Raw genomic sequence first — 15,654 nt, 5'->3', positions numbered from 1 at the left:
ACCGACACGACTACTACTCCTAACCGACACGACTACTACTCCTAACCGACACGACTACTACTCCTAACCGACACGACTACTACTCCTAACCGACACGACTACTACTCCTAACCGACACGACTACTACTCCTAACCGACACGACTACTACTCCTAACCGACACGACTACTACTCCTAACCGACACGACTACTACTCCTAACCGACACGACTACTACTCCTAACCGACACGACTACTACTCCTAACCGACACGACTACTACTCCTAACCGACACGACTACTACTCCTAACCGACACGACTACTACTCCTAACCGACACGACTACTACTCCTAACCGACACGACTACTACTCCTAACCGACACGACTACTACTCCTAACCGACACGACTACTACTCCTAACCGACACGACTACTACTCCTAACCGACACGACTACTACTCCTAACCGACACGACTACTACTCCTAACCGACACGACTACTACTCCTAACCGACACGACTACTACTCCTAACCGACACGACTACTACTCCCCCGCCGACACTACTCCCCCGCCGACACTACTCCCCCGCCGACACTACTCCCCCGCCGACACTACTCCCCCGCCGACACTACTCCCCCGCCGACACTACTACCCAACATTACTTACCAACAACAGTTGCAGAAAAAGTTGTGGGGTCAGAGTGCAGTCCCACTGGCCACACACTGGTTGAACCAACGTTGAATTAACGTCTGTGCCCAGTGGGGTATTTATTTAGTTTGCTAGCAAGTCTCTCACAATATGAAACATCTGCACAACATAATCCCATGATCAGACCGAACAGCTCGAAGGCTTTGGGGGAAAACATTTGATTTCAGCTAATAGGGAGAAGTATTTAACAAAATAACTACATGATGGAATTCACTCATCATAAACTATTTACATATCATAGAAAAACATTTGTGGAACTTCCGGAAACTTTGCGACAACCACAACAACATACCTAGAGCTCTGGCCACAGCCAGGAACGGGATCTGGTCGATGACGGTGCTCCTCCGGACGGGCCCGTTATGAGTCAGCCTGGGTCTCTTCCACACCACCCGGTTCACACCAGACTTCTTTATCACACTGGAGATAGGAGAGAGAGAGACAGGACAGTTATCACACTGGAGATAGGAGAGAGAGAGACAGGACAGTTATCACACTGGAGAGAGAGAGACAGACAGGACAGTTATCACACTGGAGATAGGAGAGAGAGAGAGGCAGGACAGTTATCACACTGGAGATAGGAGAGAAAGAGAGACAGGACAGTTATCACACTGGAGATAGGAGAGAGAGAGAGAGAGAGACAGGACAGTTATCACACTGGAGATAGGAGAGAGAGAGAGAGAGAGACAGGACAGTTATCACACTGGAGATAGGAGAGAGAGAGACAGGACAGTTATCACACTGGAGAGAGAGAGACAGACAGGACAGTTATCACACTGGAGATGGGAGAGAGAGAGACAGGACAGTTATCACACTGGAGATAGGAGAGAGAGAGACAGGACAGTTATCACACTGGAGATAGGAGAGACAGGACAGTTATCACACTGGAGATAGGAGAGAGAGAGAGACAGACAGGACAGTTATCACACTGGAGAGAGAGAGAGACAGGACAGTTATCACACTGGAGATAGGAGAGAGAGAGAGACAGACAGGACAGTTATCACACTGGAGATAGGAGAGAGAGAGAGAGACAGGACAGTTATCACACGAGATAGGAGAGAGAGAGACAGACAGGACAGTTATCACACTGGAGATGGGAGAGAGAGAGAGAGAGAGAGAGAGACAGGACAGTTATCACACTGGAGATAGGAGAGAGAGAGAGACAGACAGGACAGTTATCACACTGGAGATAGGAGAGAGAGAGACAGGACAGTTATCACACTGGAGATAGGAGAGAGAGAGAGAGAGACAGGACAGTTATCACACTGGAGATAGGAGAGAGAGAGACAGACAGGACAGTTATCACACTGGAGATAGGAGAGAGAGAGACAGGACAGTTATCACACTGGAGATAGGAGAGACAGGACAGTTATCACACTGGAGATAGGAGAGAGAGAGACAGGACAGGACAGTTATCACACTGGAGATAGGAGAGAGAGAGACAGGACAGGACAGTTATCACACTGGAGATAGGAGAGAGAGAGAGAGACAGGACAGGACAGTTATCACACTGGAGATAGGAGAGAGAGAGAGAGAGAGACAGGACAGGTATCACACTGGAGATAGGAGAGAGAGAGAGAGAGAGAGAGAGACAGGACAGTTATCACACTGGAGATAGGAGAGACAGGACAGTTATCACACTGGAGATAGGAGGGAGAGAGAGACAGGACAGTTATCACACTGGAGATAGGAGAGAGAGAGACAGGACAGTTATCACACTGGAGAGAGAGAGACAGACAGGACAGTTATCACACTGGAGATGGGAGAGAGAGAGACAGGACAGTTATCACACTGGAGATAGGAGAGACAGGACAGTTATCACACTGGAGATGGGAGAGAGAGAGAGACAGACAGGACAGTTATCACACTGGAGAGAGAGAGAGAGACAGGACAGTTATCACACTGGAGATGGGAGAGAGAGAGACAGGACAGTTATCACACTGGAGATAGGAGAGAGAGAGAGAGACAGGACAGTTATCACACGAGATAGGAGAGAGAGAGACAGACAGGACAGTTATCACACTGGAGATGGGAGAGAGAGAGAGAGAGAGAGAGAGACAGGACAGTTATCACACTGGAGATAGGAGAGAGAGAGACAGGACAGTTATCACACTGGAGAGAGAGAGACAGACAGGACAGTTATCACACTGGAGATGGGAGAGAGAGAGACAGGACAGTTATCACACTGGAGATAGGAGAGACAGGACAGTTATCACACTGGAGATGGGAGAGAGAGAGAGACAGACAGGACAGTTATCACACTGGAGAGAGAGAGAGAGACAGGACAGTTATCACACTGGAGATGGGAGAGAGAGAGACAGGACAGTTATCACACTGGAGATAGGAGAGAGAGAGAGAGACAGGACAGTTATCACACGAGATAGGAGAGAGAGAGACAGACAGGACAGTTATCACACTGGAGATGGGAGAGAGAGAGAGAGAGAGAGAGAGACAGGACAGTTATCACACTGGAGATAGGAGAGAGAGAGAGAGAGACAGGACAGTTATCACACTGGAGATAGGAGAGAGAGAGAGACAGACAGGACAGTTATCACACTGGAGATAGGAGAGAGAGAGACAGACAGGACAGTTATCACACTGGAGATGGGAGAGAGAGAGAGAGAGACAGACAGGACAGTTATCACACTGGAGACAGGAGAGGGAGAGAGAGACAGACAGGACATGAGGGAGAGAGACAGACAGGACAGTTATCATAGGCATTTAGTAAGGTAGTTATAATGTACTAGTTATGGTTTAGCCGTAAATAAAAGGCATCCTATTACCTTAATAGCGCAACTGTCCATCCCTCTAGTCTAGTTACCCAGTCAGTTCTACAGTAGTCTGTCCATCCCTCTAGTAACCCAGTCAGTTCTACAGTAGTCTGTCCATCCCTCTAGTCTAGTTACCCAGTCAGTTCTACAGTAGTCTGTCCATCCCTCTAGTCTAGTTACCCAGTCAGTTCTACAGTAGTCTGTCCATCCCTCTAGTAACCCAGTCAGTTCTACAGTAGTCTGTCCATCCCTCTAGTCTAGTTACCCAGTCAGTTCTGCAGTAGTCTGTCCATCCCTCTAGTCTAGTAACCCAGTCAGTTCTACAGTAGTCTGTCCATCCCTCTAGTTACCCAGTCAGTTCTACAGTAGTCTGTCCATCCCTCTAGTCTAGTTACCCAGTCAGTTCTACAGTAGTCTGTCCATCCCTCTAGTCTAGTTACCCAGTCAGTTCTACAGTAGTCTGTCCATCCCTCTAGTAACCCAGTCAGTTCTACAGTAGTCTGTCCATCCCTCTAGTTACCCAGTCAGTTCTACAGTAGTCTGTCCATCCCTCTAGTAACCCAGTCAGTTCTACAGTAGTCTGTCCATCCCTCTAGTAACCCAGTCAGTTCTACAGTAGTCTGTCCATCCCTCTAGTCTAGTAACCCAGTCAGTTCTACAGTAGTCTGTCCATCCCTCTAGTTACCCAGTCAGTTCTACAGTAGTCTGTCCATCCCTCTAGTTACCCAGTCAGTTCTACAGTAGTCTGTCCATCCCTCTAGTTACCCAGTCAGTTCTACAGTAGTCTGTCCATCCCTCTAGTTACCCAGTCAGTTCTACAGTAGTCTGTCCATCCCGCTAGTTACCCAGTCAGTTCTACAGTAGTCTGTCCATCCCTCTAGTTACCCAGTCAGTTCTACAGTAGTCTGTCCATCCCTCTAGTCTAGTTAACCAGTCAGTTCTACAGTAGTCTGTCCATCCCTCTAGTTACACAGTCAGTTCTACAGTAGTCTGTCCATCCCTCTAGTCTAGTAACCCAGTCAGTTCTACAGTAGTCTGTCCATCCCTCTAGTCTAGTAACCCAGTCAGTTCTACAGTAGTCTGTCCATCCTTCTAGTCTAGTAACCCAGTCAGTTCTACAGTAGTCTGTCCATCCCTCTAGTCTAGTTACCCAGTCAGTTCTACAGTAGTCTGTCCATCCCTCTAGTCTAGTAACCCAGTCAGTTCTACAGTAGTCTGTCCATCCCTCTAGTAACCCAGTCAGTTCTACAGTAGTCTGTCCATCCCTCTAGTCTAGTTACCCAGTCAGTTCTACAGTAGTCTGTCCATCCCTCTAGTCTAGTTACCCAGTCAGTTCTACAGTAGTCTGTCCATCCCTCTAGTAACCCAGTCAGTTCTACAGTAGTCTGTCCATCCCTCTAGTTACCCAGTCAGTTCTACAGTAGTCTGTCCATCCCACTAGTTACCCAGTCAGTTCTACAGTAGTCTGCCCATCCCTCTAGTAACCCAGTCAGTTCTACAGTAGTCTGTCCATCCCTCTAGTCTAGTTACCCAGTCAGTTCTACAGTAGTCTGTCCATCCCTCTAGTCTAGTAACCCAGTCAGTTCTACAGTAGTCTGTCCATCCCTCTAGTCTAGTTACCCAGTCAGTTCTACAGTAGTCTGTCCATCCCTCTAGTAACCCAGTCAGTTCTACAGTAGTCTGTCCATCCCTCTAGTCTAGTAACCCAGTCAGTTCTACAGTAGTCTGTCCACCCCTCTAGTCTAGTAACCCAGTCAGTTCTACAGTAGTCTGTCCATCCCTCTAGTCTAGTAACCCAGTCAGTTCTACAGTAGTCTGTCCATCCCTCTAGTCTAGTAACCCAGTCAGTTCTACAGTAGTCTGTCCATCCCTCTAGTTACCCAGTCAGTTCTACAGTAGTCTGTCCATCCCTCTAGTCTAGTAACCCAGTCAGTTCTACAGTAGTCTGTCCATCCCTCTAGTCTAGTAACCCAGTCAGTTCTACAGTAGTGTGTCCATCCCTCTAGTCTAGTAACCCAGTCAGTTCTATGTTGTTGAGTTGGCTGGCTAGACAACCTAGTAGGGTAGTATGTGTTGGTCAGTCTTACCTGCCCCCCAGCCCTTCGATGCGTTCTCTCTCCTTAGGCAGCTCAGGTTTGTGGTCCTGTGTAACCTCCACGGCCCTGATGAACTGGTCTGTGGGGTCATCCTGGACCCCCAGCACTATGGCAGAGTCTCCTACGTGAGCCACGTACATTCGGTCCCCCCGGATGACCACTACACTGGCCGTGGTGCCTGAGGTGCTGGGTAACCCTGTGAAAGTCTTGGGCCATTCGGCTGCAGAGAGAGGGAGGGAGGAAAAGAGAGAGAGAAGAAAAGACAGGGAGGGAGAGAGAGAGGAAAAAAGAGAGACAGAGAGAGAGAATGACAGAGAGAGAGAGAGAGAGAGAGAGAGAGGAAAAGAGAGAGAGAACATGTTAAAATATTGGAAGCTGCCCAGCCTTAGAAGAAGCGTTCAGAGTCGGACAAAAGCTTCTTACGTGAGGTCTCTGCCTGCAATAACATGTTCCCTGAACACAACAACAGTTTAGGAAGAACCTCCGCTTTTAAAAAGGTCCCAGTTATTCTGGAAAGTACTTTCTGAAACGACAGGCTGAGTGGGCGCGAGGAGCTTATATTTATGCGGTCGCCTTGACTGACAGCTTGTCTGAAACACCTACGGCAAGCAATTTGGATGCAGTGAATAATGTTGTAGTCATTTTATCTCAAGCAAATTTGGTGATACACAAAGCAACTCAAAACATTGAAATTGCATCAATGATAAAATAAAATGTCAAATGTAAAAATATATAAATATTTTTTTACATTCTATTATATCATTGATGCAATTTCAGATATATACAATATATTTCGTTTGTTTCTTGTGATGACGTTGACAGCAGCACTGGCGGATATGTTGACTTGACAACAGCGTCAGAGTTTTGAACGACCAATCCCCTGCTTTTGTTCCATGCTGGCTGAAGACCTAGCTAGCCAGCAAGTAGCTAACCAGACACAGATGAAGACCTAGCTAGCCAGCAACTAGCTAACCAGACACAGATGAAGACCTAGCTAGCCAGCAACTAGCTAACCAGACACAGATGAAGACCTAGCTAGCCAGCAAGTAGCGAACACCAGACACAGATGAAGACCTAGCTAGCCAGCAGGTAGCGAACACCAGACACAGATGAAGACCTAGCTAGCCAGCAGGTAGCGAACACCAGACACAGATGAAGACCTAGCTAGCCAGCAAGTAGCGAACACCAGACACAGATGAAGACCTAGCTAGCCAGCAGGTAGCTAACACCAGACACAGATGAAGACCTATCTAGCCAGCAACTAGCTAACCAGACACAGATGAAGACCTAGCTAGCCAGCAAGTAGCGAACACCAGACACAGATGAAGACCTAGCTAGCCAGCAACTAGCTAACCAGACACAGATGAAGACCTAGCTAGCCAGCAAGTAGCAAACACCAGACACAGATGAAGACCTAGCTAGCCAGCAGGTAGCGAACACCAGACACAGATGAAGACCTAGCTAGCCAGCAGGTAGCTAACACCAGACACAGATGAAGACCTAGCTAGCCAGCAGGTAGCGAACACCAGACACAGATGAAGACCTATCTAGCCAGCAACTAGCTAACTAGACACAGATGAAGACCTAGCTAGCCAGCAAGTAGCGAACACCAGACACAGATGAAGACCTAGCTAGCCAGCAAGTAGCGAACACCAGACACAGATGAACTAGCTAGCCAGCAGGTAGCGAACACCAGACACAGATGAAGACCTAGCTAGCCAGCAAGTAGCAAACACCAGACACAGATGAAGACCTAGCTAGCCAGCAGGTAGCGAACACCAGACACAGATGAAGACCTAGCTAGCCAGCAAGTAGCGAACACCAGACACAGATGAAGACCTAGCTAGCCAGCAGGTGGCGAACACCAGACACAGATGAAGACCTAGCTAGCCAGCAGGTAGCGAACACCAGACACAGATGAAGACCTAGCTATCCAGCAGGTAGCTAACACCAGACACAGATGAAGACCTAGCTAGCCAGCAAGTAGCGAACACCAGACACAGATGAAGACCTAGCTAGCCAGCAGGTAGCGAACACCAGACACAGATGAAGACCTAGCTAGCCAGCAGGTAGCGAACACCAGACACAGATGAAGACCTAGCTAGCCAGCAGGTAGCTAACACCAGACACAGATGAAGACCTAGCTAGCCAGCAGGTAGCGAACACCAGACACAGATGAAGACCTAGCTAGCCAGCAGGTAGCGAACACCAGACACAGATGAAGACCTAGCTAGCCAGCTGGTAGCGAACACCAGACACAGATGAAGACCAAGCTAGCCAGCAGGTAGCTAACACCAGACACAGATGAAGACCTAGCTAGCCAGCAGGTAGCTAACACCAGATACAGATGAAGACCTATCTAGCCAGCAACTAGCTAACCAGACACAGATGGAGACCTAGCTAGCCAGCAGGTAGCGAACACCAGACACAGATGAAGACCTAGCTAGCCAGCAGGTAGCGAACACCAGACACAGATGAAGACCTAGCTAGCCAGCTGGTAGCGAACACCAGACACAGATGAAGACCTAGCTAGCCAGCAGGTAGCGAACACCAGACACAGATGAAGACCTAGCTAGCCAGCAGGTAGCTAACACCAGACACAGATGAAGACCTATCTAGCCAGCAACTAGCTAACCAGACACAGATGAAGACCTAGCTAGCCAGCAAGTAGCGAACACCAGACACAGATGAAGACCTAGCTAGCCAGCAAGTAGCGAACACCAGACACAGATGAACTAGCTAGCCAGCAGGTAGCGAACACCAGACACAGATGAAGACCTAGCTAGCCAGCAAGTAGCAAACACCAGACACAGATGAAGACCTAGCTAGCCAGCAGGTAGCGAACACCAGACACAGATGAAGACCTAGCTAGCCAGCAGGTAGCTAACACCAGACACATATGAAGACCTAGCTAGCCAGCAGGTGGCGAACACCAGACACAGATGAAGACCTAGCTAGCCAGCAGGTAGTGAACACCAGACACAGATGAAGACCTAGCTAGCCAGCAAGTAGCGAACACCAGACACAGATGAAGACCTAGCTAGCCAGCAGGTAGTGAACACCAGACACAGATGAAGACCTAGCTAGCCAGCAAGTAGCGAACACCAGACACAGATGAAGACCTAGCTAGCCAGCAGGTGGCGAACACCAGACACAGATGAAGACCTAGCTAGCCAGCAGGTAGTGAACACCAGACACAGATGAAGACCTAGCTAGCCAGCAAGTAGCGAACACCAGACACAGATGAAGACCTAGCTAGCCAGCAGGTAGTGAACACCAGACACAGATGAAGACCTAGCTAGCCAGCAAGTAGCGAACACCAGACACAGATGAAGACCTAGCTAGCCAGCAGGTAGCGAACACCAGACACAGATGAAGACCTAGCTAGCCAGCAGGTAGCGAACACCAGACACAGATGAAGACCTAGCTAGCCAGCAGGTAGCTAACACCAGATACAGATGAAGACCTAGCTAGCCAGCAGGTGGCGAACACCAGACACAGATGAAGACCTAGCTAGCCAGCAGGTAGCTAACACCAGATACAGATGAAGACCTAGCTAGCCAGCAAGTAGCGAACACCAGACACAGATGAAGACCTAGCTAGCCAGCAGGTAGCGAACACCAGACACAGATGAAGACCTAGCTAGCCAGCAGGTAGCGAACACCAGACACAGATGAAGACCTAGCTAGCCAGCAGGTAGCTAACACCAGACACAGATGAAGACCTAGCTAGCCAGCAGGTAGCTAACACCAGATACAGATGAAGACCTAGCTAGCCAGCAGGTGGCGAACACCAGACACAGATGAAGACCTAGCTAGCCAGCAGGTAGCTAACACCAGATACAGATGAAGACCTAGCTAGCCAGCAGGTAGCTAACACCAGATACAGATGAAGACCTAGCTAGTCAGCAGGTAGCTAACACCAGATACAGATGAAGACCTAGCTAGCCAGCAGGTAGCTAACACCAGATACAGATGAAGACCTAGCTAGCCAGCAGGTAGCGAACACCAGACACAGATGAAGACGTAGCTAGCCAGCAATCTTTGCCATAGATGAATAGGGTAAACTTCTTATTATATTTGCCAACACCCTACAGTCAAATGTTGGCACCCGTAAAGCAGCCATCTAGCTATTATAAACCACACCCCTCTGCAAACCCTTCTCCGATGTTGGTTACAAGGCAGTACTTATTTCAATTAGGTAAAAGAATATCCGGTTACCATTGGTGTATTTAAAATGAGAGTTAAGGTGATGTCACCTTGTGCCCTTAATAATGAATCCTAGTGTTTGACATGGGGGGAGGGGACCAGCAACTTCATGATCAAACTTCATCAATGTGGAAGCAACAGTCATTTTTCAAACTTTGATCTGGTTTCCTTCAAATATCAAATTACATGAAAAAAACATGATAGACTGTTCATGACCTTTAAACTAAAAAGACACAACTTTGTCTGCCATCTTCACAGACCCGACACCAGGCCAGTGAGATCAGAGGAACACATGACAGGGTCAGGATGAGAGACTGATGCTTCTCCAGATTACAAACACAGACCCAGACAGACCTTTTATCAACACCTGTGACAAGTCTGGGCATGTGCAAGTAGTAGTGAATTATGGCTGTCCAACCCTGTTCCTGGAGAGATACCCTCCTGTAGGTTTTAACTCCAACTCCAGTTAAAACCTACAGGAGGGCCTCTCTCCAGGAACAGGGTTGGAGTTAAAACCTACAGGAGGGTATCTCTCCAGGAACAGGGTTGGAGTTAAAACCTACAGGAGGGTATCTCTCCAGGAACAGGGTTGGAGTTAAAACCTACAGGAGGGTATCTCTCCAGGAACAGGGTTGGAGTTAAAACCTACAGGAGGGTATCTCTCCAGGAACAGGGTTGGAGTTAAAACCTACAGGAGGGTATCTCTCCAGGAACAGGGTTGGAGTTAAAACCTACAGGAGGGTATCTCTCCAGGAACAGGGTTGGAGTTAAAACCTACAGGAGGGTATCTCTCCAGGAACAGGGTTGGAGTTAAAACCTACAGGAGGGTATCTCTCCAGGAACAGGGTTGGAGTTAAAACCTACAGGAGGGTATCTCCAGGAACAGGGTTGGAGTTAAAACCTACAGGAGGGCCTCTCTCCAGGAACAGGGTTGGAGTTAAAACCTACAGGAGGGCCTCTCTCCAGGAACAGGGTTGGAGTTAAAACCTACAGGAGGGTATCTCCAGGAACAGGGTTGGAGTTAAAACCTACAGGAAGGTATCTCTCCAGGAACAGGGTTGGAGTTAAAACCTACAGGAGGGTATCTCTCCAGGAACAGGGTTGGAGTTAAAACCTACAGGAGGGTCTCTCCAGGAACAGGGTTGGAGTTAAAACCTACAGGAGGGTATCTCTCCAGGAACAGGGTTGAGCAGCCCTGGTGTAGGGTCTCTCTCCAGGAACAGGGTTGAGCAGCCCTGGTGTAGGGTCTCTCTCCAGGAACAGGGTTGAGCAGCCCTGGTGTAGGGTCTCTCTCCAGGAACAGGGTTGAGCAGCCCTGGTGTAGGGTCTCTCTCCAGGAACAGGGTTGAGCAGCCCTGGTGTAGGGTCTCTCTCCAGGAACAGGGTTGAGCAGCCCTGGTGTAGGGTCTCTCTCCAGGAACAGGGTTGAGCAGCCCGGGTATAGGGTATCTCTCCAGGAACAGGGTTGAGCAGCTCTGGTATAGGGTATCATTAGTGACACATCCATTGGCATAACAAATAGTTGCTGCACATGTCTGTTCCAGGTCAGCTTCTAACAAACACATGACTCAACTAATCAAGGACTTGATTTAGTTGAATCAGATGTGTTAATACTGGGCTCAAAGAAAAACGCACATCCTTGAGTTTCCCCAGGACTAGATTGCAGTTTGGATCCACTGTGTACTAGTGACTTGACAGGACAGTCGAAAGAACCAGAGCGAATCGCTGATGACCGCCCTAAATACAACTGCCCTCACAGCTGATAAGCCAAGAGACTTGTTCATCAAACGGTAAGAGAAGGGGGAACAATCATTATACCTCAGCGGGGGGGGGGGGGGGGGGGGGGGGGGGGGTAGGTCTTTCCAACCAACGATATCAGATCTCACATGCTGCCTGGCCTGCCTCGTCCAGCAATAAACCTGATTTGTTATGTCATCGAGGTCAAACAACCGCTGTCAACACTTTCCGAACACGCAGCTGAACCGTTGTCATGTGTATTGAAAGCAAAACAGAGGAAGAGGCATTATGGGAAAAATCCCATTCGCGGTAGTGATGTGCCGTTCGTGAACCATTAGTTGTTTTTGTTTTTTTAAACTTCTCTTTTTACTGACTCAAGGAGTCAGAAGTCGTTTTTCTGAGTGACTCATTCATTTGAAGTTTGTTTGGCCTGCTTAGAGCTGTGCCCCCCCCCCCCCCCCCCCCCCCAAAAAAACTGTTCATTATTTCACTATCTGTTTGCAATGTACAGCAGTGACATCTGCTGGTCAGCAATAAATAGCAGCGTGTGATTATCAGAAATACGTTTTTCCTCCACTGTTTTCATTAAAACTCCGTGGCGCAGCAGTAGATTGTTGGCTTCAGTAGCCTATAATCAGTTGGAACACCAGGCTCACATCTTACATCATGCTTCCCCTTTTGATGCGTTCAAGGTGACTATTTTTCAAAAACGGAATCTATGTTTTTATTTATGGATTCTTAAGACAGAAGCTTTATACTATACTAAATAAAACAAATTATTTAAACCACATACCCTCATGTCCCTGAATGTTTGTGCAAAGTTCCCTACGCTAAGCTACCGTCAAGAGAAACTTCTAGTACAAAAATCCTAACTATATTTGTAAGTACGGTGTGCAGTAGAGGTCAGTGTTTTAAATCAGCTTGGAATCGAATAAAGCACCGGAACTACGACGAAATTAGTGGGATCTCATATGTTATGTTTCTATTGGCTATCTGTTATTCAATGTGTTTCTATTGGCTAACAGCAGTAAGGACAAATAAAAATGTTAATCAAAACATTGTTAGATACTTCAAGGGGTCTTAAAATTCTAAATAAAATAGCAAAATTACCCTTGGTATGACCTTCTTAAAACAACTCCATATAGCTAAGTAGTTCACTTTATTAAAGAGGACTGGGATAGGTTATTTTATAGTAGGATTAACACAGACTCCTCCGACTCAGCGGCTCCATATACCTGATCCGACTACCAACTGCCATATGCCCACATGAGCATCAGTGGCGACCTGACATTCAGGGCAGAGCTGTTTTGCATGTTATTTTGGCATTAATACATGTCACATATTAGTTTAAAAACAATGGAAATAAATTGGAGGAAAAAAAATACTAAATGGAGTTAATAAAGCCTCCATACAAACATGGTCTCTTTTATGCTTTGTTGAGTAAGGCAGCGCCAAAATACATGCGTTTCAGCCTAGCTCAGTGCTTTCTGTGGTGGTGGGGCAGCCAGCGGAAAATACAGAGCGTAGGGATTGGTAATGTTCTCTAGTTGCCCTGTGATTGGCTAAGTGTTCTGTCACTCATGGGGACACTACCTTAATTGCCAAATCTAAGAGTAGATCTTGAAAATTCAAGCCCCTTGGGTGCTGCTGTAGAGTTACGTTACAAGTGCCCATCCAAGAAGGCTCAAGATCATTGATCACAGACAAAATGACGTCAAATCACGTTATATCTACAATAGCTTTGATTGGACTGATCACATCAACATCATAATTTCAAAATCTTAGCTAACAGTCATGATCATGAATCAAGTCGACAATCTACTGCACTTTTTAATCCTTGTCATATGAAGAGAAATTATAGATAAAATGTATCGGTGCTCATCGGCCATTGGTCATTAACATTACACAACAAGTTGGGAATCGCAAATTCAACAATGAGTGGTTTGGAATGAATCAGTGTCTATCTGCAAGCGTTGCAGATAGCAAAGCAATCAATCACTAGCCTGCTATTCAGTGGAGTGGGTGTGTGCTCATCACCCTCACTGCAGCTCGGTGCTCATCGAAGGCAAGCAATACATTCAAGAGTCGTTCACAATCTAGTTCGGTTGCGGACACAACTAGAGATCGTTTCAAATGTATCAAGAAATATTCTTATTTGTATGCCTAGTAAATCAACACATGTACATTGTTTAAACCACACGTTTACAAGTCTATCACAAATGACAGCTCCAGTAAGCAAAACCCCTATGGTGAAGGACATGTGGGGCGGCAGGTAGCCTAGTGGTTAAGACTAGTAACCGAAAGGTTGCAAGATCGAATCCCCGAGCTGACAAGGTAGAAATCTGTCGTTCTGCCCCTGAACAAGGCAGTTAACCCACTGTTCCTAGACTGTCATTGTATATCATTATTTGTTCTTAACTGACTTGCCTAGTTAAATAAATGTGAAAGAGAGGCTTGTAGAATCATGATTCTTTCTCGAGTTTTCAGTTCGCCGGTAGGGCATTACTTACTCGAACGAAATGAGTCGATAGATTCGCTCTTTTGACTTAACGAGTCGAAAAGATCCGAGTCAGTGAAAAGAGCTCAACTTCCCCATCACTAATTCACGGAGCCCCCCTCGCCCGCTTGAGTGTGACCTGATAGGTTGGGGGTTTAGAAAATAATCGTGAGATGTCTCTTTCTTTGCTCTACAGACAGATGGCAAGCCGTGGTATGTTTATTTTGCTAGCTAAGCCTGAGAACCCAAACCACATATTCAGCCTGTGGTGGCCATTTCATTCTTAGCGTTTGCACGTTTAGAGGCTTGTTAGTTAAATGCACTAGAGGCGTTTAGAAAACACAAAAACACAAATCCCAATGTACAAAGCTAGCTAGCTAGACGCATGGATGATTATTTAACTTACGTAGCTTTTTCCACATGGCATGGTGGCAGGCAACGAAACCTTTCCGAATAGCTGCACACACTTCCTCGTCATCCTTGGACCAAAAGCCCCGCTGTTTCTTGATGAATTCCCACAAATAGTCCCTTGCGAATTGCGCTGCTTCGCGGCCTCCGTGGCCATCAAACACCGCGAAGAAAGCCACTGAGCGCTGGGGGTGGTTATCGCTCTTGGTCGCAGCCGGAGTACTCTCCACTTTCGATCCTGCCAGTGCAGCAGCTGCAAAACGTTGGTTCCCATTTTGTACATTTTGTGTCCATGTAACTGTAGTGGATGCAGAGGCAGATAGAGGATCGTTCAGTGCGTTGAGTGCAGTCCGATCTTGCTGCTCCTTTTCAGGCTTTTCCGGCACAATGTCGGCCGTCGAGCTATTCCCTTTGGTCTCATCTTGTTCGTCCGAGTTCAGCTCGTCTTCCCCCGGCTCAGGCTCCATTACTACCTCGGTAACATCCTCCATGTATTTTCTGCCTCCCTGATCGGAAAAAACACTCACTCGCATCAACAATGCGTTTTCCATGGCTGTAGAGACGTCTTTCTTCAGATGCTGGGGGTTTGTAGTACCTAAAAATGTCTTCAAAAGTATTTTAAGTTAAGTTTATGGCAGCTTAATGATCAATCGCCCGCTTTCGGTCTTTGTTTATTTTCAAGCCTTGTAGGCATGCTCAGGAACGCATTGACGTCAGAGCTATATCAACTGGGGGTAATGTCCGGAAAAATGCACCAGTGCGCCTCCTACTGGATGTGTAAATCAAAATGTATTTGTCACATGCTTCATAAACAACAGGTGTAGACTACATGCTGATCAGACCGGACACGTCGCGTCGCAAAATAAGTTTAGAAATCCATGTTATTCAATTATTGCGCCCACACTGCTTGCGCGAGCCAACGAGCATCTGCGACGCCAAGGCCTAATATAAGTCGTTCCTACTTCTGATGCAGATCGCGCTGAAAGTCATCTCCTCATTGGTTTATAGAAGCAGGTGCCCACGTGCCATCTCCTCATTGCTTATACCCACGTGGGTGACTGTAAGACGAACTTTGTTGCCGGTTGTCGTGGTAATACTATGAAAGTTTAGATGGATCACCGTATAAATTCAAAGATGAAAAAGCCTGGAAGGAGGAGAGATGACTAGAAACGATTCGGTTGGCCGTTTTATCTGTGGATTAATTGTCGGAGTAGAGGTCCTTGTGCATTTCAGGTAAAATAACAACTCAATATTTA

General features: G+C 47.2%; 1 protein-coding gene across 1 annotated transcript in view; it reads right to left on the bottom strand.

Moving 5' to 3' along the window:
- The window catches only part of LOC129822386 (protein phosphatase 1D-like), a 22,702-nt gene extending 7,574 nt beyond the window's left edge, over positions 1–15,128 (bottom strand). The window contains exons 1-3 of the mRNA XM_055880630.1: positions 14,397–15,128; positions 5,540–5,768; positions 977–1,101 (exon numbers count right to left, since the gene is read on the bottom strand). Coding sequence (XP_055736605.1) covers positions 977–1,101; positions 5,540–5,768; positions 14,397–14,949 — 907 coding nt within the window. The 5' untranslated portion in view covers positions 14,950–15,128. The remainder of the gene's footprint in view (positions 1–976; positions 1,102–5,539; positions 5,769–14,396) is intronic.
- Between the last annotated feature and the right edge of the window lie 526 nt (positions 15,129–15,654).

Source organism: Salvelinus fontinalis, chromosome 24, assembly GCF_029448725.1.
Source record: "Salvelinus fontinalis isolate EN_2023a chromosome 24, ASM2944872v1, whole genome shotgun sequence".
In the NCBI taxonomy this organism is placed as follows: Eukaryota; Metazoa; Chordata; class Actinopteri; order Salmoniformes; family Salmonidae; genus Salvelinus; species Salvelinus fontinalis.
This window is presented reverse-complemented; position numbering and strand designations above follow the sequence as displayed.